This window comes from Ascaphus truei, chromosome 5, assembly GCF_040206685.1.
Source record: "Ascaphus truei isolate aAscTru1 chromosome 5, aAscTru1.hap1, whole genome shotgun sequence".
Lineage (NCBI taxonomy): Eukaryota > Metazoa > Chordata > Amphibia > Anura > Ascaphidae > Ascaphus > Ascaphus truei.
Genome location: NC_134487.1, coordinates 190,154,590 through 190,180,275, shown reverse-complemented (window position 1 = coordinate 190,180,275; position 25,686 = coordinate 190,154,590). Strand labels below are relative to the sequence as shown.

The 25,686-nt window shown below is 52.3% G+C and overlaps 1 protein-coding gene across 2 annotated transcripts in view; it reads right to left on the bottom strand.

The window, feature by feature from the left end:
• BMP1 (bone morphogenetic protein 1) overlaps positions 1-25,686 on the bottom strand; it is a 113,530-nt gene that overhangs the window by 49,491 nt on the left and 38,353 nt on the right. For both annotated transcript variants that reach the window (XR_012801790.1, XM_075601453.1), the window contains exon 7: positions 19,007-19,131. Coding sequence is in view for 1 of the 2 variants with exons in the window: in XM_075601453.1 (XP_075457568.1) it covers positions 19,007-19,131 (125 nt within the window). In the remaining variant the exon portion in view is untranslated. The remainder of the gene's footprint in view (positions 1-19,006; positions 19,132-25,686) is intronic.

Genomic DNA, 25,686 nt, shown 5'->3' with positions numbered 1-25,686 from the left:
TGTGTAAACTACTGTAGCCATTTGAGTGGATTGGAAGTGCAAATAGTGCTATGTTCACAGAGCTGTAGGAAATTCCCTTTAAACAGCTGAGAGGTTAGAAATTCTATTGCCGGGCATACAATGAATTGCACTGTGTATCAATGTGCATTCATTTGCTATGCTGCAGTATGTTTGTGTAACGGCTGGGAAGCTAGGTGGCAGTCTACAATAGTGTGCCAGTATTCAGATCACCCCGTCTGTTCCTCGCACAAATATTAGAAGACCAGTAACACAAGGCAACCCCTGGTCTGTATAACAAGGAAGTGATCTTCAGGTGTCACAATATTCAAAAGTGTATTTAAATGAACATAATGTATACATGCTAATTAGCAGTACCATGCGTTTTGTATTGTTCAAATACATTATTAATATACACTGAAGCCCTCACATTCACAGACAGACAAGTCAGTCAGCTGAGGGTTGTGTGACTGGCAACACAGATGTATCGTATGCAGGAGGTAAACTCCTTGTGTAATGAATCCTACAAGTTGAGTAGCTGCTATACCAGTGTTTTTCAACCAGGGTTCCTAGGAAGCCATGGGTTCCCGGGCATCTCTAAAGGGTTCTCTGCAATTTTCTGGTCAATTGAAAATTGTACCAAATACAGAAGAATTTACAATGCATCTGATCTCAGACGCGCTATTAGAGAGGGTTGGGGTTCCTTACAATGCATTAGATCTCAGACGCGCTATTAGAGAGGGTTGGGGTTCCTTACAATGCATCTGACCTCAGATGCGCTATTAGAGAGGGTTGGGGCTCCTTACAATGCATCTGATCTCAGACCTATTTATAGAGAGGGTTGGGGTTCCTTACAATGCATCTGATCTCAGACACACTATTAGAGAGGGTTGGGGTTCCTTACAATGCATCTGATCTCAGACACGCTATTAGAGAGGGTTGGGGTTCCTTACAATGCATCTGATCTCAGACGCGCTATTAGAGAGGGTTGGGGTTCCTTACAATGCATCTGATCTCAGACGCGCTATTAGAGAGGGTTGGGGTTCCTTACAATGCATCTGATTTCAGACGGGCTATTAGAGAGGGTTGGGGTTCCTTACAATGCATCTGATCACAGACACACTATTAGAGAGGGTTGGGGTTCCTTACAATGCATCTGATCACAGACACACTATTAGAGAGGGTTGGGGTTCCTTACAATGCATCTGATCTCAGACGTGCTATTAGAGAGGGTTGGGGTTCCTTACAATGCATCTGATTTCAGACGCGCTATTAGAGAGGGTTGGGGTTCCTTACAATGTATCTGATTTCAGACGCGCTATTAGAGAGGGTTGGGGTTCCTTACAATGCATCTGATTTCAGACACGCTATTAGAGAGGGTTAGGGTTCCTTACAATGCATCTGATCACAGACACACTATTAGAGAGGGTTGGGGTTCCTTACAATGCATCTGATCTCAGACGTGCTATTAGAGAGGGTTGGGGTTCCTTACAATGCATCTGATTTCAGACGCGCTATTAGAGAGGGTTGGGGTTCCTTACAATGCATCTGATTTCAGACACGCTATTAGAGAGGGTTAGGGTTCCTTACAATGCATCTGATCACAGACACACTATTAGAGAGGGTTGGGGTTCCTTACAATGCATCTGATCTCAGACGTGCTATTAGAGAGGGTTGGGGTTCCTTACAATGCATCTGATTTCAGACGCGCTATTAGAGAGGGTTGGGGTTCCTTACAATGCATCTGATTTCAGACGGGCTATTAGAGATGGTTAGGGTTCCTTACAATGCATCTGATCTCAGACCTATTTATAGAGAGGGTTGGGGTTCCTTACAATGCATCTGATCTCAGACACGCTATTAGAGAGGGATGGGGTTCCTTACAATGCATCTGATCTCAGACCTGTTTATAGAGAGGGTTGGGGCTCCTTACAATGCATCTGATCTCAGACCTATTTATAGAGAGGGTTGGGGTTCCTTACAATGCATCTGATCTCAGACACACTATTAGAGAGGGTTGGGGTTCCTTACAATGCATCTGATCTCAGACACGCTATTAGAGAGGGTTGGGGTTCCTTACAATGTATCTGATCTCAGACACGCTATTAGAGAGGGTTGGGGTTCCTTACAATGCATCTGATCTCAGACACGCTATTAGAGAGGGTTAGGGTTCCTTACAATGCATCTGATCTCAGACCTATTTATAGAGAGGGTTGGGGTTCCTTACAATGCATCTGATCTCAGACCTATTTATAGAGAGGGTTGGGGTTCCTTACAATGTATCTGATCACAGACACGCTATTAGAGAGGGTTGGGGTTCCTTACAATGCATCTGATCTCAGACGCGCTATTAGAGAGGGTTGGGGGGTTTGCAGAATTTCACGTTATAATGATAGGGTTCCTTAACAAAAAAAATGTTGAAAACCACTGTGCTCTACACTTGAGCTCTGTATTGGAGCCCATTAGTAGTATAGCTAAGGACTAGCTATATATATATTATTTGGGTAATATTCCCAGTAGGGAGGTTTTCGTGAGTTTTTGCCTTAACCCTCACTCTGACTAGTTTCTTGAATATGCCCCTGCAGTGATTCATTCCTCTTTCAGTAAGCGCTTAAGACTGCACAGTTTTACCAGGACACTTCAGATCTGGATGTAACCTGAAGACTGCAGCACCTAAGAGATCCTTTTCAGCTTTATGTTATATACTGTATATTTAACTTTTTAATTTGTTCCTAGTCGTGTAGTACTTGCGTTGGATATTAAACACTGCCCTCTACCGGATCAGTGTGCCTGGGATACCGGATCAGTGTGCCTGGGATACCGGATCAGGGTGCCTGGGATACCGGATCAGTGTGCCTGGGATACCGGATCAGTGTGCCTGGGATACCGGATCAGTGTGCCTGGGATACCGGATCAGTGAGCCTGGAATACAGGATCAGTGTGCCTGGGATACCGGATCAGTGAGCCTGGGATACCGGATCAGTGTGCCTGGGATACCGGATCAGTGAGCCTGGAATACAGGATCAGTGTGCCTGGGATACCGGATCAGGGTGCCTGGGATACCGGATCAGTGTGCCTGGGATACCGGATCAGTGTGCCTGGGATACCGGATCAGTGTGCCTGGGATACCGGATCAGTGAGCCTGGAATACAGGATCAGTGTGCCTGGGATACCGGATCAGTGAGCCTGGGATACCGGATCAGTGTGCCTGGGATACCGGATCAGTGTGCCTGGGATACCGGATCAGTGTTTCTGGGATACCGGATCGGTGTGCCTGGGATACCGGATCGGTGTGCCTGGGATACCGGATCAGTGTGCCTGGAATACAGGATCAGGGTGCTTGGGATACCGGATCAGTGTGCCTGGGATACCGGATCAGTGTGCCTGGGATACCGGATCAGTGTGCCTGGAATACCGGAAGTGTGCCTGGGATAACGGATCAGTGTGCCTGGGATACCGGATCAGTGTGCCTGGGATACCGGATCAGTGTGCTTGGGATACCGGATCAGTGTGCCTGGGATACCGGATCAGTGTGCCTGGGATACCGGATCAGTGTGCCTGGAATACCGGAAGTGTGCCTGGGATAACGGATCAGTGTGCCTGGGATACCGGATCAGTGTGCCTGGGATACCGGATCAGTGTGCCTTGGATACCGGATCAGTGTGCCTGGGATACCGGATCCGTGTGCCTGGGATACCGGATCCGTGTGCCTGGAATACAGGATCAGTGTGCCTGGGATACCGGATCAGTGTGCCTGGAATACAGGATCAGTGTGCCTGGAATACCGGAAGTGTGCCTGGGATAACGGATCAGTGTGCCTGGGATACCGGATCCGTGTGCCTGGGATACCGGATCAGTGTGCCTGGGATACCGGATCCGTGTGCCTGGAATACCGGAAGTGTGCCTGGGATAACGGATCAGTGTGCCTGGGATACCGGATCAGTGTGCCTTGGATACCGGATCAGTGTGCCTGGGATACCGGATCAGTGTGCCTTGGATACCGGATCAGTGTGCCTGGGATACAGGATCCGTGTGCCTGGAATATCGGAAGTGTGCCTGGGATACCGGATCAGTGTGCCTGGGATACCGGATCAGTGTGCCTGGGATACCGGATCAGTGTGCCTGGGATACCGGATCAGTGTGCCTGGGATACCGGATCAGTGTGCCTGGGATACCGGATCAGTGTGCCTGGGATACCGGATCAGTGTGCCTGGGATACCGGATCAGGGTGCCTGGGATACCGGATCAGGGTGCCTGGGATACAGGATCAGTGTGCCTGGGATACCGGATCCGTGTGCCTGGGATAACGGATCAGTGTGCCTGGGATACAGGATCAGTGTGCCTGGGATACTGGATCAGGGTGCCTGGGATACCGGATCAGTGTTTCTGGGATACCGGATCGGTGTGCCTGGGATACCGGATCGGTGTGCCTGGGATACCGGATCAGTGTGCCTGGAATACAGGATCAGGGTGCTTGGGATACCGGATCAGTGTGCCTGGGATACCGGATCAGTGTGCCTGGGATACCGGATCAGTGTGCCTTGGATACCGGATCAGTGTGCCTGGGATACCGGATCAGTGTGCCTGGGATACCGGATCAGTGTGCCTGGGATACCGGATCAGTGTGCCTGGGATACCGGATCCGTGTGCCTGGGATACCGGATCAGTGTGCCTGGGATACCGGATCAGTGTGCCTGGGATACCGGATCAGTGTGCCTGGGATACCGGATCAGTGTGCCTGGGATACCGGATCAGTGTGCCTGGGATACCGGATCAGTGTGCCTTGGATACCGGATCAGTGTGCCTGGGATACCGGATCAGTGTGCCTTGGATACCGGATCAGTGTGCCTGGGATACCGGATCCGTGTGCCTGGGATACCGGATCCGTGTGCCTGGAATACAGGATCAGTGTGCCTGGGATACCGGATCAGTGTGCCTGGAATACAGGATCAGTGTGCCTGGAATACCGGAAGTGTGCCTGGGATAACGGATCAGTGTGCCTGGGATACCGGATCAGTGTGCCTGGGATACCGGATCCGTGTGCCTGGGATACCGGATCCGTGTGCCTGGGATAACGGATCAGTGTGCCTGGGATACCGGATCAGTGTGCCTGGGATACCGGATCAGTGTGCCTGGAATACAGGATCAGGGTGCCTGGGATACCGGATCAGTGTGCCTGGGATACCGGATCAGTGTGCCTGGGATACCGCATCAGTGTGCCTTGGATACCGGATCAGTGTGCCTGGGATACCGGATCAGTGTGCCTGGGATACCGGATCCGTGTGCCTGGAATACCGGATCAGTGTGCCTGGGATACCGGATCAGTGTGCCTGGGATACAGGATCAGTGTGCCTGGGATACTGGATCAGGGTGCCTGGGATACCGGATCAGTGTTTCTGGGATACCGGATCGGTGTGCCTGGGATACCGGATCGGTGTGCCTGGGATACCGGATCAGTGTGCCTGGAATACAGGATCAGGGTGCTTGGGATACCGGATCAGTGTGCCTGGGATACCGGATCAGTGTGCCTGGGATACCGGATCAGTGTGCCTGGGATACCGGATCAGTGTTTCTGGGATACCGGATCAGTGTGCCTTGGATACCAGATCAGTGTGCCTGGGATACCGGATCAGTGTGCCTGGGATACCGGATCAGTGTGCCTGGGATACCGGATCAGTGTGCCTGGGATACCGGATCCGTGTGCCTGGGATACCGGATCCGTGTGCCTGGGATACCGGATCAGTGTGCCTGGGATACCGGATCAGTGTGCCTGGGATACCGGATCAGTGTGCCTGAGATACCGGATCAGTGTGCCTGGGATACCGGATCAGTGTGCCTGGGATACCGGATCAGTGTGCCTTGGATACCGGATCACTGTGCCTGGGATACCGGATCAGTGTGCCTTGGATACCGGATCAGTGTGCCTGGGATACCGGATCCGTGTGCCTGGGATACCGGATCCGTGTGCCTGGAATACAGGATCAGTGTGCCTGGGATACCGGATCAGTGTGCCTGGAATACAGGATCAGTGTGCCTGGAATACCGGAAGTGTGCCTGGGATAACGGATCAGTGTGCCTGGGATACCGGATCAGTGTGCCTGGGATACCGGATCAGTGTGCCTGGGATACCGGATCCGTGTGCCTGGGATACCGGATCCGTGTGCCTGGGATAACGGATCAGTGTGCCTGGGATACCGGATCAGTGTGCCTGGAATACAGGATCAGGGTGCTTGGGATACCGGATCAGTGTGCCTGGGATACCGCATCAGTGTGCCTGGGATACCGGATCCGTGTGCCTGGGATAACGGATCAGTGTGCCTGGGATACCGGATCAGTGTGCCTGGGATACCGGATCAGTGTGCCTGGAATACAGGATCAGGGTGCTTGGGATACCGGATCAGTGTGCCTGGGATACCGGATCAGTGTGCCTGGGATACCGCATCAGTGTGCCTTGGATACCGGATCAGTGTGCCTGGGATACCGGATCAGTGTTTCTGGGATACCGGATCAGTGTGCCTTGGATACCGGATCAGTGTGCCTGGGATACCGGATCAGTGTGCCTGGGATACCGGATCAGTGTGCCTGGGATACCGGATCAGTGTGCCTGGGATACCGGATCCGTGTGCCTGGGATACCGGATCAGTGTGCCTGGGATACCGGATCAGTGTGCCTGGGATACCGGATCAGTGTGCCTGGGATACCGGATCAGTGTGCCTGGGATACCGGATCAGTGTGCCTGGGATACCGGATCAGTGTGCCTTGGATACCGGATCAGTGTGCCTGGGATACCGGATCAGTGTGCCTTGGATACCGGATCAGTGTGCCTGGGATACCGGATCCGTGTGCCTGGGATACCGGATCCGTGTGCCTGGAATACAGGATCAGTGTGCCTGGGATAACGGATCAGTGTGCCTGGGATACCGGATCAGTGTGCCTGGGATACCGGATCAGTGTGCCTGGGATACCGGATCCGTGTGCCTGGGATACCGGATCCGTGTGCCTGGGATACCGGATCAGTGTGCCTGGGATACCGGATCAGTGTGCCTGGAATACAGGATCAGGGTGCTTGGGATACCGGATCAGTGTGCCTGGGATACCGGATCAGTGTGCCTGGGATACCGCATCAGTGTGCCTTGGATACCGGATCAGTGTGCCTGGGATACCGGATCAGTGTGCCTGGGATACCGGATCCGTGTGCCTGGAATACCGGAAGTGTGCCTGGGATAACGGATCAGTGTGCCTGGGATACTGGATCAGTGTGCCTGGGATACCGGATCAGTGTGCCTGGGATACCGGATCAGTGTGCCTGGGATACCGGATCAGTGTGCCTTGGATACCGGATCAGTGTGCCTTGGATACCGGATCAGTGTGCCTGGGATACCGGATCAGTGTGCCTGGGATACCGGATCAGTGTGCCTGGAATACCGGATCAGTGTGCCTGGGATACCGGATCCGTGTGCCTGGGATACCGGATCCGTGTGCCTGGGATACCGGATCCGTGTGCCTGGGATAACGGATCAGTGTGCCTGGGATACCGGATCAGTGTGCCTGGGATACCGGATCAGTGTGCCTGGAATACAGGATCAGGGTGCTTGGGATACCGGATCAGTGTGCCTGGGATACCGGATCAGTGTGCCTGGGATACCGCATCAGTGTGCCTTGGATACCGGATCAGTGTGCCTGGGATACCGGATCAGTGTGCCTGGGATACCGGATCCGTGTGCCTGGAATACCGGAAGTGTGCCTGGGATAACGGATCAGTGTGCCTGGGATACCGGATCAGTGTGCCTGGGATACTGGATCAGTGTGCCTGGGATACCGGATCAGTGTGCCTGGGATACCGGATCAGTGTGCCTTGGATACCGGATCAGTGTGCCTGGGATACCGGATCCGTGTGCCTGGAATACCGGAAGTGTGCCTGGGATACCGGTTCAGTGTGCCTGGGAAACCGGATCAGTGTGCCTGGGATACCGGATCAGTGTGCCTGGGATACCGGATCAGTGTGCCTGGGATACCGGATCAGTGTGCCTGGGATACCGGATCAGTGTGCCTGGGATACCGGATCAGTGTGCCTGGGATACAGGATCAGTGTGCCTGGGATACTGGATCAGGGTGCCTGGGATACCGGATCAGTGTTTCTGGGATACCGGATCAGTGTTTCTGGGATACCGGATCAGTGTGCCTGGGATACCGGATCAGTGTGCCTGGGATACAGGATCAGTGTGCCTGGGATACAGGATCAGTGTGCCTGGGATACCGGATCAGTGTGCCTGGGATACAGGATCAGTGTGCCTGGGATACCGGATCAGGGTGCCTGGGATACTGGATCAGTGTGCCTGGGATACAGGATCAGTGTGCCTGGGATACCGGATCAGTGTGCCTGGGATACCGGATCAGTGTGCCTGGGATACCGGATCCGTGTGCCTGGGATACCGGATCCGTGTGCCTGGGATAACGGATCAGTGTGCCTGGGATACCGGATCAGTGTGCCTGGGATACCGGATCAGTGTGCCTGGAATACAGGATCAGGGTGCTTGGGATACCGGATCAGTGTGCCTGGGATACCGGATCAGTGTGCCTGGGATACCGCATCAGTGTGCCTTGGATACCGGATCAGTGTGCCTGGGATACCGGATCAGTGTGCCTGGGATACCGGATCCGTGTGCCTGGAATACCGGAAGTGTGCCTGGGATAACGGATCAGTGTGCCTGGGATACCGGATCAGGGTGCCTGGGATACCGGATCAGTGTGCCTGGGATACTGGATCAGTGTGCCTGGGATACCGGATCAGTGTGCCTGGGATACCGGATCAGTGTGCCTGGGATACCGGATCAGTGTGCCTTGGATACCGGATCAGTGTGCCTGGGATACCGGATCCGTGTGCCTGGAATACCGGAAGTGTGCCTGTGATACCGGTTCAGTGTGCCTGGGATAACGGATCAGTGTGCCTGGGATACCGGATCAGTGTGCCTGGGATACCGGATCAGTGTGCCTGGGATACCGGATCCGTGTGCCTGGGATACCGGATCCGTGTGCCTGGGATAACGGATCAGTGTGCCTGGGATACCGGATCAGTGTGCCTGGGATACCGGATCAGTGTGCCTGGAATACAGGATCAGGGTGCTTGGGATACCGGATCAGTGTGCCTGGGATACCGGATCAGTGTGCCTGGGATACCGCATCAGTGTGCCTTGGATACCGGATCAGTGTGCCTGGGATACCGGATCAGTGTGCCTGGGATACCGGATCCGTGTGCCTGGAATACCGGAAGTGTGCCTGGGATAACGGATCAGTGTGCCTGGGATACCGGATCAGTGTGCCTGGGATACTGGATCAGTGTGCCTGGGATACCGGATCAGTGTGCCTGGGATACCGGATCAGTGTGCCTGGGATACCGGATCAGTGTGCCTTGGATACCGGATCAGTGTGCCTGGGATACCGGATCCGTGTGCCTGGGATACCGGATCCGTGTGCCTGGGATACCGGATCCGTGTGCCTGGGATAACGGATCAGTGTGCCTGGGATACCGGATCAGTGTGCCTGGGATACCGGATCAGTGTGCCTGGAATACAGGATCAGGGTGCTTGGGATACCGGATCAGTGTGCCTGGGATACCGGATCAGTGTGCCTGGGATACCGCATCAGTGTGCCTTGGATACCGGATCAGTGTGCCTGGGATACCGGATCAGTGTTTCTGGGATACCGGATCAGTGTTTCTGGGATACCGGATCAGTGTGCCTGGGATACCGGATCAGTGTGCCTGGGATACCGGATCAGTGTGCCTGGGATACCGGATCAGTGTGCCTGGGATACCGGATCCGTGTGCCTGGGATACCGGATCAGTGTGCCTGGGATACCGGATCAGTGTGCCTGGGATACCGGATCAGTGTGCCTGGGATACCGGATCAGTGTGCCTGGGATACCGGATCAGTGTGCCTGGGATACCGGATCAGTGTGCCTTGGATACCGGATCAGTGTGCCTGGGATACCGGATCAGTGTGCCTTGGATACCGGATCAGTGTGCCTGGGATACCGGATCCGTGTGCCTGGGATACCGGAAGTGTGCCTGGGATACCGGATCAGTGTGCCTGGAATACAGGATCAGTGTGCCTGGGATACCGGATCAGTGTGCCTGGGATACTGGATCAGTGTGCCTGGGATACCGGATCAGTGTGCCTGGGATACCGGATCAGTGTGCCTGGGATACCGGATCAGTGTGCCTTGGATACCGGATCAGTGTGCCTGGGATACCGGATCCGTGTGCCTGGAATACCGGAAGTGTGCCTGTGATACCGGTTCAGTGTGCCTGGGATAACGGATCAGTGTGCCTGGGATACCGGATCAGTGTGCCTGGGATACCGGATCAGTGTGCCTGGGATACCGGATCCGTGTGCCTGGGATACCGGATCCGTGTGCCTGGGATAACGGATCAGTGTGCCTGGGATACCGGATCAGTGTGCCTGGGATACCGGATCAGTGTGCCTGGAATACAGGATCAGGGTGCTTGGGATACCGGATCAGTGTGCCTGGGATACCGGATCAGTGTGCCTGGGATACCGCATCAGTGTGCCTTGGATACCGGATCAGTGTGCCTGGGATACCGGATCAGTGTGCCTGGGATACCGGATCCGTGTGCCTGGAATACCGGAAGTGTGCCTGGGATAACGGATCAGTGTGCCTGGGATACCGGATCAGTGTGCCTGGGATACTGGATCAGTGTGCCTGGGATACCGGATCAGTGTGCCTGGGATACCGGATCAGTGTGCCTGGGATACCGGATCAGTGTGCCTTGGATACCGGATCAGTGTGCCTGGGATACCGGATCCGTGTGCCTGGGATACCGGATCCGTGTGCCTGGGATACCGGATCCGTGTGCCTGGGATAACGGATCAGTGTGCCTGGGATACCGGATCAGTGTGCCTGGGATACCGGATCAGTGTGCCTGGAATACAGGATCAGGGTGCTTGGGATACCGGATCAGTGTGCCTGGGATACCGGATCAGTGTGCCTGGGATACCGCATCAGTGTGCCTTGGATACCGGATCAGTGTGCCTGGGATACCGGATCAGTGTTTCTGGGATACCGGATCAGTGTTTCTGGGATACCGGATCAGTGTGCCTGGGATACCGGATCAGTGTGCCTGGGATACCGGATCAGTGTGCCTGGGATACCGGATCAGTGTGCCTGGGATACCGGATCCGTGTGCCTGGGATACCGGATCAGTGTGCCTGGGATACCGGATCAGTGTGCCTGGGATACCGGATCAGTGTGCCTGGGATACCGGATCAGTGTGCCTGGGATACCGGATCAGTGTGCCTGGGATACCGGATCAGTGTGCCTTGGATACCGGATCAGTGTGCCTGGGATACCGGATCAGTGTGCCTTGGATACCGGATCAGTGTGCCTGGGATACCGGATCCGTGTGCCTGGGATACCGGAAGTGTGCCTGGGATACCGGATCAGTGTGCCTGGAATACAGGATCAGTGTGCCTGGAATACCGGAAGTGTGCCTGGGATAACGGATCAGTGTGCCTGGGATACCGGATCAGTGTGCCTGGGATACCGGATCAGTGTGCCTGGGATACCGGATCCGTGTGCCTGGGATACCGGATCCGTGTGCCTGGGATACCGGATCAGTGTGCCTGGGATACCGGATCAGTGTGCCTGGAATACAGGATCAGGGTGCTTGGGATACCGGATCAGTGTGCCTGGGATACCGGATCAGTGTGCCTGGGATACCGCATCAGTGTGCCTTGGATACCGGATCAGTGTGCCTGGGATACCGGATCAGTGTGCCTGGAATACCGGAAGTGTGCCTGGGATAACGGATCAGTGTGCCTGGGATACTGGATCAGTGTGCCTGGGATACCGGATCAGTGTGCCTGGGATACCGGATCAGTGTGCCTGGGATACCGGATCAGTGTGCCTTGGATACCGGATCAGTGTGCCTGGGATACCGGATCCGTGTGCCTGGGATACCGGATCCGTGTGCCTGGGATACCGGATCCGTGTGCCTGGGATAACGGATCAGTGTGCCTGGGATACCGGATCAGTGTGCCTGGGATACCGGATCAGTGTGCCTGGAATACCGGAAGTGTGCCTGGGATAACGGATCAGTGTGCCTGGGATACCGGATCAGTGTGCCTGGGATACTGGATCAGTGTGCCTGGGATACCGGATCAGTGTGCCTGGGATACCGGATCAGTGTGCCTGGGATACCGGATCAGTGTGCCTTGGATACCGGATCAGTGTGCCTGGGATACCGGATCCGTGTGCCTGGAATACCGGAAGTGTGCCTGTGATACCGGTTCAGTGTGCCTGGGAAACCGGATCAGTGTGCCTGGGATACCGGATCAGTGTGCCTGGGATACCGGATCAGTGTGTCTGGGATACCGGATCAGTGTTTCTGGGATACCGGATCAGTGTGCCTGGGATACCGGATCAGGGTGCCTGGGATACTGGATCAGTGTGCCTGGGATACAGGATCAGTGTGCCTGGGATACCGGATCAGTGTGCCTGGGATACAGGATCAGTGTGCCTGGGATACCGGATCAGGGTGCCTGGGATACTGGATCAGTGTGCCTGGGATACAGGATCAGTGTGCCTGGGATACCGGATCAGTGTGCCTGGGATACCGGATCATCGTGCCTGGGATACCGGATCATCGTGCCTGGGATACCGGATCATCGTGCCTGGATTCACCCATCTGAGACTGGACCTTCCCACTGTGGAGAATTTCCTATACGACTTGTATGTTAATTAGTTAGATGAATCTGTCTGAGACGTAGACCTGTCTGAGACATGTCAATGTGCTCATTAGTGGTACTCTTTATTTAGTTAGATAGGGAATTTGGAAGGCTATTCACAGCCCATTTTCCACATCTATGGTCCAATCACCACGTGAGGATTTACACCGTTGTGTCTTCCTATGGAATGACCTCCCCTTCCTGCATCTGTGCAGCACAGCCTGGGAGCATTTTAATTAAATTAATTACATGTACAAGAGTTAATATGGGCCCTCGTCTACACACTCCAAACTGGATTTAAAATGACATCTTAAATATACAGGTACCACTTAGACTAAAGATTGTTATGTTGTTTCTCTTACAAATTTGGTTTGGGGTTAATGTGCAAAACCTATTAATGGCATTAGATTGTGAGCTCTTCGGGGCAGGGTCTCCTTTTCCTAAGTGTCACATTTATGTCTGAAGCACTTCTTCCCATTATGTGTTATTTGTATTATTTGTTATCTATATGATGGTCCCGTGTATTACTGCTGTGAAGCGCTATGTACATTAATGGCGCTATATAAATAAAGATATACATACATTTGCCAAACTATTACTTTAAGTGACTTGGTTTATTACTCAAACTATATTAGTTTCCTCCTGAGCACTAGGCCCAGTAGTGAGGGAGGCAGACACTCTTCAGCATCATTCTGTACGTTTGGAGAGGGCAGACGTCACCATCAGTCACAATCTACAACCGAGAACTGAAATACACAACATCACTACCAGGGAGGAGAGGAAGAGGTTGTAAGGATACACTGGTATGGATTTGAGGAGCAATCCAAGCGGGATTGAAGCTGGGGGTCGCTGGTGCTGAACCCCATTCATTTCAGCTCAGGGGGAGCCCCTGCTTCCAGAGATACTTAACTACGTAGGTGGTGCCCATATTTGGTGTTGTGTAAAGCCCACAGTCACGTGGGCCAATAGGAGCCGCACAGGATGACGTCACGGCTTCCTATTATACCACAGGACCAGGGAGCTTTGAAGAGCAGCCATTACATGGACCGCATAGCCAAGCCGGATTGGCTACCTGCAACCCCCCCCCCCCCCTCCCAACGAAGGTAAGAATCTCTGGAAGCAGGGGGCTCCCCGGGACTGAAATGAATGGGGTTCCGCTCCGGAGACCCCCGGCTTGAATTCTATTAAACAAATTGCAAAAAAATGTACAAAATGGGGGAGGGGGTCAAATTCCTATAATATTAGGGGAGCACGAAAAAGGGGGTGGCGGCACAGTCACAAAATATGAAACCACTGCTGGGTGCTGAGCCTTGGATACCCGTTATTAGATACCCTGGTTACATAGTAGATGAGGTTGAAAAAAGACAATATCCATCGAGTTCAACCTATGCTAAATTTAGACGACAGATACTCAATCCTATATTTGCATTAAAGTATATTGATCCAGGGGAAGGCAAACAAAAAACGCCAGTGACACATTATCCGAAGACTACGGCAATCACTTCTTTCTAAGGCTGCGTCCATGGAAGGACAGGCCGCGGTGAGCCGTGCGGACGCTCCGCGCTGAGCCCCGGCATCCTCAATGAGGATGTCTTGAGAGGGGACTCATGCGAGCGGCCGCAGGCGTGCTGACGAGTTGGGCTTTTCAGCCGACAGCCAATGCTGTTTTTCAGCGCGCTGTCGGCTGAAAACCTCCAATCACAGCAAAGCAGCGTCAACGTCGCGGCGCCATGACGTTGATGTCCGTGCGTTGTGGGCTATTGGCCCAGCGACGTCAGTGCCCCGCCACCCGATCGCGCACGCTGGCTCGCCTGCCAGTCCATGGGATCGCTGCTGACTGGGAAGGCGAGCCTCAGCGTCGGCGCGGAGGAGCGCGGGCTGAGGCTCTATGGACAATTTTGAATCTATCGTTGTGAGTGCATTCACTCTATTGTACTTAGTTCATTGTATTCACATTTGCTACACTCTAGAGCAGGGGTGCGCAAACTTTTTGTGCCCCCCCCCCGTGCATGCTTTCCTCCTTGGTGCGCCCCCCTGCTTACCCCCTGCGGCGGCAATTGACGTCGCGTTACTGTAGCAACCGTGATGTCACATGACCCCACGTGGCAATTGACGTCACGTTGCCATGGTAACACGTCCTGGAGCCGGCTGAACCTCGGTAAGTAGAGGTTGCAGAGGCCTCGCGCGTTGCTCTCCCGTAATTTAATTTAAATGCCTAGGGGGAGAGCGCGGGACCTCTGCAACTGCCCACGCCCCCCCCCCAAAAAAATGTTGCGTTCCCCCATGGGGGTCGCGCCCCCCCCCCCCCCCAGTTTGCGCACCTCTGCTCTAGAGCGTGCGCTTCTATTTAAGGGTTTCTAAAGGTCCTGGTCGTTGCCCAGCCGGGAGAACAAGCAGGATTTCACAGAGGATAGCAGGCAGTACTGTGAAGGAGATAAAGGTAGCGGAAGGAACAAGATATGTTAGATGTGTGCTCAGAGAAATAGGTGGTCTCCTCGTCATGAAGGCCGCCGTGGCACCAGCACAAAAATTATTCACAAAATACTGAAGAGGCAACACGCTGCAATCCAGAGTAGCCTCAATTAGAAAAAACATACGTTATTACGTTATATACATTTATACACATTATATAAAAAATGGGTGTTATTACAGAAAATATATATGGAGTTAAAAACAAATATACAGCACAAAATACATCTAATCAGTATTGGGTCCAAATACACACCCTGATGTAACTGGGACAATGCTTCGGGCCTTCCTGGCCCTTCCTCAAGCCGTGATAACGGCCGCTATATGCGCTTAGCCCTTTATAACAATCCCCTCATATGCCAGAACCATGGATCTCTGTCCTCGGGTGACGCGTGGTGCAACGGGGTGATGTCACCCGGACTATATATAGTGCGGATCCTCTGAACGCTCAAAACAAAAGAAATACAAAATAGTTGGGAGTCGACTTAACCCCTTAACGACTGCGTAGGTACTCAGATGGGTAGAACTATCCTCGACCCTTTTAAAACATAGGTATATAAGCCCCGTAGTACAGTAGCCATCGTGATGTTGCGTATGTTATCCCTGTTAACCATGACACTAGGGCATAATAGAGAGGAAAAAGTCCATCGTACACAAGAGCATGGGCTTTCAATCAATAAAGCATGTAGATACACCAAGTGTATATTCAATACTATGAGTACATTCAAGTTGTGTGGTAAAGTAACTACCCAACTAAAGATACATTGGATATAACACAATGCACCACATCCAAGTTGCACAATAAGTAATAAATGTGCTCTGCCGTTCAACTTCGGATCTGTTGATTGTGAGAAAGCAAGTGATTCTGTCTACACCTCAGCTGTTTTCAATGCATTAGGACAGCGTTTAGAAGAAGCGTACATTGATATAATAAGGAACATTTACGAGAATGCCACATCAACCAGTCGATTATAAATAGACTCTAAGTGGACTATATCATAACTAACAAGAAACACATGATTGAAGACTGCAGCGTGCTGAACTGTTTTGACACAAGGAATGATCGCCAATTAGTTCTCTGCAAATTATATCTGAATGCGAAGATGGAGAGAAAAAGGCTGACTAAAACGCAGACAAAGACCCCTGATCAAAGAACGTCTTCGCCACAAGGAAATGTGGAGAAGGAGCGGCTCAGTGAGTAAAGACACTGACTGGCACTGAGAGCTTGAAGCAGGGGAACCTGGTTCAATTCCCGGTGTCGGCTCCTTGTGACCTTGCGCAAGTTACTTTATCTCCCTGTGCCTCAAGCACCAAATACATAGATTGTAAGCTCCACGGGGCAGGGACCTGCGCCTGCAAAATGTCTCTGTAAAGCGCTACGTAAAACTAGCCGTGCTATACAAGAGCATGCTATTATTATTATGAAATGAACAGCAAAACAATGTTTACATAAGGATTAGAAACCAGCACTGTAATATGACACCGAGACATATGTTATACAAATTGATCTATTGCTTAACTATGTGATGTACCTATGTCCACCCCCCACCCCGATTATCTTTAGCATGCTATTCCCTTTTTGCTTTCTGTATCCTCCATTATTCACCATTCGGTTTTATCAAATCTATGTAATTGTCATGGAACAAGAACTAATTTTCTGACTCACCCCCCTCTCTCCTTTGCAGCTTCTGCCTGTCAGTTCTTATTCCCAGCTGCATGGAGTTTGCACACATACTGTGCCTGTGTGGCTTGCAACAATGTTGCATTTCTTGCCTCCGGGCATGGAATCAGTGAGCTGCTACTGCAGCCTCTGAGATCCTCACCAGAATGGGCTAGTCTGCCCCCCCTCCTGTTTGTTCAGAGATAGTCTGCCCCTAGACTATTCCCTTTACCCACACTGCCCCTCACTTCCTTTTCCACCCTGGAGACAGTGAGTACAGCACACTTCTCTGTTAATCTCCCATGGTGAGGCCATCTCTTTTTACCTGTTTCTAACTACAAATCGCCACTACATACCATCCACAAGTATCTGTATTCTGCTGCTTTTCCCAATATGGTGGAGGAAATATTATAGGACTTGGAGTGATTAAAAGGGAGCTGAGTTAATGCTATCTGGGGCCATTCACACATCACACGTGACCCTGGCTTCAGAAAAGTAATACTATTTCAAACAAAAGACAATGTTTAACAAAACAAAAAAAAAAAAAAACAACTACAGGATAAACAGCAGAGAGTTTAAACTAGAGCTGAAAAAGCGCTTCAGCTTGCTCGAAAAGAAAGCATTGAGCCCTACGTTAAGTGCAACATGACTGCTGGACCCAGGCTCCCGTTCCGCCCTTCTCCTGACTCCCCCCCCAGCGGTGACGCTCAGCAGGGAGGAAGTGTCCGGCTGGGAGGAAGGGGATATAGGCAGTGAGTGGCGGAAGATCATTCCGCGCCTCACATTGTATTTCTGGTCCCCGCGCTGCTTCGGTTAAAGTTTGTCCCTGCAAGTCACATGGCGAGTTCCTGAGCTCAAGCCTGCAGCAGGAGGCGCGGTCCCAGGCTGCAGTGTGAGGCGCGGTCCCAGGCTGCAGTGGGAGGCGCGGTCCCAGGCTGCAGCGGGAGGCGCGGTCCCAGGCTGCAGTGGGAGGCGCGGTCCCAGGCTGCAGTGTGAGGCGCGGTCCCAGGCTGCAGTGTGAGGCGCGGTCCCAGGCTGCAGCAGGAGGCGCGGTCCCAGGCTGCAGTGGGAGGCGCAGTCCCAGGCTGCAGTGTGAGGCGCGGTCCCAGGCTGCAGTGGGAAGTGCGGTACCAAGCTGCAGTGGGAGGCGCAGTCCCAGGCTGCAGTGTGAGGCGCGGTCCCAGGCTGCAGCAGGAGGCGCGGTCCCAGGCTGCAGCGGGAGGGGCGGTCCCAGGCTGCCACAGGAGGCGCGGTCCCAGGCTGCAGCGGGAGTGGCGGTCCCAGGCTGCAGCGGGAGGGGCGGTCCCAGGCTGCCACAGGAGGCGTGGTCCCAGGCTGCCACAGGAGGCGCGGTCCCAGGCTGCAGCGGGAGGAGCGGTCCCAGGCTGCAGCGGGAGGAGCGGTCCCAGGCTGCCACAGGAGGCGTGGTCCCAGGCTGCAGCGGGAGGAGCGGTCCCAGGCTGCCACAGGAGGCGTGGTCCCAGGCTGCAGCGGGAGGAGCGGTCCCAGGCTGCCACAGGAGGCGTGGTCCCAGGCTGCAGCAGCTCCTTGGGCTGTTCTATGCTGCGACGGGGCTGCGGAAGGAGTTTCCACGTGATCGCGTGATGCCGAACTGGAGACTAGCTCAGGTGGGCATGCTAGTTACCTCCTACTAGGTTCTGCCCAGAGGAGGCTTTAGCGAGTGGCGGTTGTTCTCAATTCGCTGCTGAAGGGGACCATGTGACTGGGGTCGGTGTGGCGCTCACGTGCACTAGGCCCTCAGAGAGGCCCAGCCTGGCAGTTGCAGGCACCAGGAGGCCGAACTGGATTGCGACACACACACACACACACACACACACACACACACACACACACACACACACACACTATGTATATAAATATAATGATGGCACTCACTTTCAAGACAACTTGGTAACAGAAGGGTGCTCATACCAGCTACAGCAATCGTTGCAGATATGTACAAACGAAATAAGTGTAAGCACTCCCTGGGATATCTATATGTGTGTGTGTGTGTGTTTTATATATTTATAAGAATTAGAGAAGCCTGTCATCAAGCCACGGATCAACAAGGGCTGAAGAGAATATATATATATATATATATATATATAAATTATTATATATTTATAATAAATACCTGGACACTTGTATAGTTTCCGGGCCTGTGTGATATCACCCGCACTGAGCCTTGTCCTCTGTCCTATTGGGGGTCTCACTCCGTTCACGTCATATTTGGGCAGAATCGTATCCAGGAAAATCCCCCTGTAACAAACACAGGAATCAGCTAGAGACGACAGACTAAATACGAATACCCCCGTGCTTTTACCTCTACCCCCACCCGCCCACCCCACTACTCTGTCCTACACTCCGAACAGCATCAGAGGGTGACATCAGCCTGACCCACAAACGTCCCCCTACCAACATCAGTAAGGGAAACAACCTCAACCCCAAATACCTCTACTCTTCGTCAGGGCCAGACAAAGCACGCAGTTGCAAAACGCATAGAGGTCAGATGAGGCTGTTCAGCGCGCCTACCCATTCATTGGCTTGTGCCAGATCGCCGGGAAGCTGAAGCGGACGGAAGACCAGCTGTTGATCTGTGCAGTCTGGAGTGCTACATCAGCACACAGCACTGCAGCCCCGCTTTCACATTTCTCGGTTAGTATCTTGGCATCCCCCATTGTGGTTTGTTTGTATTGTCACGTTTTTGTGTTTTTACAACTGATTTATTGTTTAGTTGTTTGTCTGTGCTCATGGTAGTTTTTAATTGTATTATTCATGTGGTTGTGCCACCAGTGATTATTACCCTTACACATTAAATGTTAATGTGATTACTGTAACGGTGTGCTCACCACAAACAAGGCGTGACCGCGAGGCCGAGGTGGGGATTTGATATAACACCAACCCACAGCCGCGTGGGCGCGTCTGGAGTGTAGATTGGTCGAGGAAGCCAGGTCGGGGTAGGAGAGGTCAGGATGGTCAGTAATACTTGTCGTGGTCGGTGTTGGAGAGTAGCGGATCGTAGGAGGTACTTAGCCGTGGTCTGGATTGGAGAGAGGCGGATCGTCGTAGTACTTTAGCCAAGGTCAGTGTTGGAGAGGAGCGGATCGTCGAGGAGCTAGCCGAGGTCGGAATGGAGAGGTGCGGATGGTCGTACGTAGCCGAGGTCAGGAGAACAGAAGAGCGGAGTCTGGAGGAAAAGCTATGGTCAGGAACAAGGATCTGGAGACACAACAAGACTGTGGAGACAAGACAGCAGTGAACACTTCGCTAGCAGGAAGGTTTATGCTCAGCCGATGAACCAGTGAAACGGCTGAGCATATAAGACAAACAGGAACCAATCAGAACAAGGCAAGAGGAAGCGCATCAGGAACGCTTGCTGCAATTGATGCAGGAGATAGGTGTGGGAGGGCTTACAGGCGGAGGCTGGTGACGCGGTACCTGCGCATGTAGAGCACGCTTCCCGCACGTATGTGACGTGCTGATGACGCTCCCATGCGGGCGCAACCCGGAGGCGGGACCAGAGGGCTTGGTATAAACTTCCGCACATGATGAGCGTGCGCTCGTAGTCCGACAGCTGATAGATGGCCCAGGTGATGCGCCGCAGGAGACGGGGGAAGCAGAGCACCCGATCGCAAGCCGAGGTAAGGAGGGGGCGCGCTGAGGGTAGCGGGATTCACAGATCCTTCAGTAACCCCCCCTTCAGGAGCGCCCTCCGGGCGTCTCAGAAACAGCTTGTGAGGGTACTTGGCATGGAAGATGTGAACAAGCCTTGGAGCGTAAAGACGGTGGTGAGGACCCAGGATCGTTCCTCGGGTCCAAACCCCTTCCAGTGCACGAGGTACTGGACCGATCCCCTTGAAATCCTGGAGTCCAAGATAGACTGAACCTCGTACTCTTGTTGGCCGTGTACGAGAACAGGAGCCGTAGACGAGGAGGGAACGGGAAAGCGAGTACCCCGCACAGCTGGTTTTATCAGAGACACATTAAAAACAGAGGGGATCTTCATAGAAGGTGGAAGGCGTAGCCGGTATGCCACTGGGTTGACGTTTTTCAAGATGGAATATGGTCCGATGAACCTTGGTGCCAGTTTCCGTGCAGGGACCTTGAGCCTGATGTTCCTAGAAGACAACCACACCCTTTCTCCTGGTTTGAACTCTTGGATCCTCCTTCGTGACGGTCTGCCTGTGCCTTTTTAATGGTAGTTGCCTTCTTGAGGTTCTCCTGGATCTTTTTCCACACATTTTGAAGACTAAGAAGTCTTTCGTCTGCTGCTGGTACCCCAGAAGTGGGTGTAGAGATGGGTAGAAGTGATGGGTGGAACCAATAATTAATTGAAAAGGGCAACTCCATGGTGGATTCATTACGCAAGTTGTTATGCGCAAACTCGGCCCAGGGCAGAAGATCCGACCAGTCGTCCTGAGTGTCTGAAACAAAACACCGGATGTATTGTTCGAGAGACTGGTTGGTGCGCTCAGTCTCGCCATTGGTTTGGGGATGATAACCCAAAGAAAAATGTAACGCTATTCCTAGTCGCTGGCAGAAGGAGCACCAGAACTTGGATATGAACTGTGAACCTCTATCGGGGACTACGGCCAATGGTACCCCATGGAAGCAAAAGATTTATTTGATAAAGATGTCTGCCAATTTGGAAGAGTTGGGTAGACCTTTTAACAGAACAAAGGGAGACTGCTTGGAAAAGCGGTCTACCACAACCAAGATGGTATTCATCCCTTTAGATACCGGCAGTTCGACTATGAAGTTCATGGACAAGTGTGTCCATGGGCGGTCCGGGATGGGCAGTGGTCGAAGGAGTCCTGGTGGTTTATCCCGGGGACTCTTTTTTCGAGCACATGTCGAGCACGCAGCAACAAATTCTTTTGCATGCCGGGCCACCAAAAGGTCCGTTCCACAAGGTTGGTGGTCCTTCTAGCACGTGGGTGACCTGAACACTTCGAAGAGTGACCCAATTCAAGGACCTTCTTCCGATGAGGTGGTGAGGTAAACAATCGCCCATGAGGAACTACGAGACCCTCAGGAATGGAGGGAAGAATTGGTTCCTGCTGATCCTCGGTTTTGTCATCCACTAGGAACTGACGGAAAAGAGCATCGGCTTTGATATTTTGAGAACCCGGAAGAAGAGATAATAAAATTAAAACGGGAAAAGAAAAGCGACCACTGGGCTTGACGGGCCTCTAAATATCGAGCACCCTCGATATAGAGCAAATTTTTGTGGTCGGTGAGAATAGTGATCGGGTTCTCTGTGCCTTCCAACAGATGTCTCCATTCCACCAGGGCTAACTTGATTACTAGGAGTTCCCAGTTACCTACGTTATCATTTTGTTCCACTGGAGACATTTTTTTCGAGAAAAAAGCACAGGGGTGGAGTCTGCCTTGAGGTTTCCTTCTCTGGGATAAAGTAGCATCGGCCCGACAATTTTGAATGAACCTGAAGTAGATGTTCACAAACCCCAGGAAACATTGCACGGCTTTGAGGGTAGTGGGACGAGACCAATCCAGAACCGCCTTTACTTTTGCAGGATCCATGGTGAGACCTGTGTTGGAAATGATGTATCCTAGGAACACTGTGGAGGATTGATGGAACTGGCAAACAAATGGTTTTCACATAGGCGTAGAAGTACTTGTTTGACATGGTTGACATGCTCCTGTGAGGACTTAGAAAAGATCATTATATCGTCCAGATAGATGACGACGAATTGATTGAGCAGATCTCTGAAGATTTCATTAACGAAGTCCTGGAAGACAGCAGGGGCATTACAGAGACCGAAGAGCATGACGAGATATTCAGTGGCCGTCACGGGTATTGAAAGCTGTTTTCCATTCATCACCTTGAAGGATCCTTACCAGATTGTAGGCACCACTGAGGTCCAGTTTAGTGAAGATGTTGGCTCCTTGGAGGCGATCAAAAAGTTCAGCAATCAGTGGTAAGGGTTTTTAATGGTGACCTTGTTAAGACTTCTGTAATCAATACATGGACATATTGACCTGTCCTTTTTCTTCACAAAGATGAAGCCTGCACTGGCTGGAGAAGAAGATTTTCAAATAAAACCCCTTTGTAAATTTTCATGGATATACTCCTTCATAGCTTTCGTCTCAGGAAGGGAAAGTGGGTAAGAAGTTCCCCTGGGAGGTACAGAACCAGGCAGCAAGTCATTAGGACAATCGAAAGGACAATGTAGAGGTAAGACCTCAGATCTGCTTTATCAAAAACGTCGCAGAATTTGGCATAGACCTCGGGCAATTTTACCTTCTCTTCTTTGGGAGCAGTAACCCCACCAATACTTTTGATGGGCACAGTGAAGTTCTTGGAACAAAAGGGGCTCCACAGGACCGGTTCCTTGTCAGACCAATCGATGCGTGGATTGTGAAGTTGCAGCCATGGGAGGCCAAGAATCACGTCCACCGAAGGGGTGTGAATGGCATCCAGCTGGATCTCTTCCGTGTGGTCCTCACCTGTACGAAGATTAAAGAGAACGGTCTGTAAAGAGATATATGCTGGTTGCAGAGGTCGACCATCTATGGCTTGTAACCCTACTGGGCATTTCTTGCGAACGAGGGGGTTGTTATTCCTCTCGGCGAAGCCTTGATTGACAAAATTGCCTCCCAACCCGGGAATCCAGAAAGGTCATCGCAGAATTGTGGAAACCCTCGTCGGTAAGCATAACAGGAAGCAAGATCCTGGTAGGCAGCTGTTTAGCTGCGATAGGGGATGTAGAAAGTGTTCCCAATGTGATTCCCCTGGACCTCACTGGGAGTTGGCGTTTCTCGACTTCCGGGGCAAAAGAGTACCTGATGTCCGGGATTGCCACAGTAGAGACAGAGACCGGTGTTGCGTTGACGCTGTTTCTCGTTGGAAGACAACTTGTTACCCCCAAGTTGCATAGGCTCTGGAATATCTGGCAGAAGGGGTACAGCTGTACCGGCATGGGAAGAAGGAACCCTCGGAGTAAGCTGCCAATGATGGAATATTTCAGTTCTCCTCTCTTGCAGACGTTGATCAACGCGAATACATATGGCAATGAGTTCCTTGAGAACAGTGGGACGTTCATGTGAAATGAGCTCCTCCTTTAAAATCTCTGTAAGACCTTGCCAGAAGGCGGCTGCTAACGCCTCGTTATTCCATCCGGTCTCGGCGGCAATAGTGCAGAACTCCAAAGCATATCTGGCCACGGATCGACTTCCCTGAGAAATATGAAAAAGAGAGGAAGCAGCAGGTACCTTGCGGCCAGGCGTATCAAAGACTCTGAGGAATTCCCGGGTAAATTGTCCGATATCCTGGGTGATGGGAGAAACCCAGGCCTTTAATAATGTACGCCACCATGAATCTTTGGGAAATGAATCGATAAGGCATAAGTTCGAACTGTATGAAACATTGATTCAGAAAACCCCTGGACCCATGGGGGTCGCCGCCATATCGGTTTGGTGTGGGAAGTCGGGGTTCAGATGAGGGAGACATAGGCATAGAAGCAATAGTTGCAGCAGAAGGCCCCGAAGGGTCAGGACTAGGAGGAGGGGTTTGTACCTAGTCAGAAAGGGACATGAGATTCTGGTGCAATAATTCCATGCAAAGGTCATTTAGTCCAAAATATTTTTCTATTTTGCAAAACATGCTTGCGTGCGTGCTCAAGACTCGCCCTACCTCAGCGGGGTCTATGTTTGTTGGGCTGAGCATACTGTAATGGAGTGCTCCCCATAAACAAGGCGTGACCGCGAGGCTGAGGTGGGGATTTGATATAACACCAACCCACAGCCGCGTGGGCGCGTCTGGAGTGTAGATTGGTTGAGGTAGCCGGGTTGGGTTAGGAGAGGTCTGGATGGTCAGTAATACTTACCGAGGTCGGTGATGGAGAGTAGCGGATCATAGGAGGTACTTATCCGTGGTCTGAATTGGAGAGAGGCGGATCGTCGTAGTACTTTAGCCAAGGTCAGTGTTGGAGGGGAGCGGATCGTCGAGGAGCTAGCCGAGGTCGGAATGGAGAGGTGCGGATGGTCGTACGTAGCCGATGTCAGGAGAACAGAAGAGCGGAGTCCGGAGGAAAAGCTATGGTCAGGAACAAGGATCTGGAGACACAACAAGACTGTGGAGGCAAGACAGCAGTGAACACTTCGCTAGCAGGAAGGTTTATGCTCAGCCGATGAACCAGTGAAACGGCTGAGCATATATGGCAAACAGGAACCAATGAGAACAAGGCAAGAGGAGGCGCGTCAGGAACGCTTGCTGCGTTTGGTGCAGGAGACAGGTGTGGGAAGGCTTACAGATGGAGGCTGATGACGCGGTACCTGCGCACGTAGAGCGCGCGTCCTGCGCATACGTGACGTGCTGATGACGCCCCCGTGCGGGGCGCAACCCGGAGGCGGGACCAGAGGGCTTGTTATAAAGTTACGCACATCATGCACGCGCGCCCGTAGTCCGACAGCTGATAGATGGCCCAGGTGACGCGCCGCAGGAGGCGGGGGAAGCAGAGCACCCGATTGCGGGCCGAGGTAAGGAGGGGGCGCGCTGAGGGTAGCGGGACTCACGGATCCTTACAATTATTTTATGTATTAATAAATATTGTTATACTTTTTATATATAGTTTGTCTCTTTTAAGAATAATTTACATCATTGGTGTTTTGGTAATCACCATTTGTCTATATAGTTTGATGTGTATACAATACCTTTGAACACGCACGGCATTGCGTAATTCTCTATTAACCCCTGGTGCACTGTGTGCCTCTCTGTTCTTTTCGTTTCATGGTGAGATCGCCTTAGGGCGTTCTTACACAGGAGTGACTGGGAGCACCTCCACGCATCCA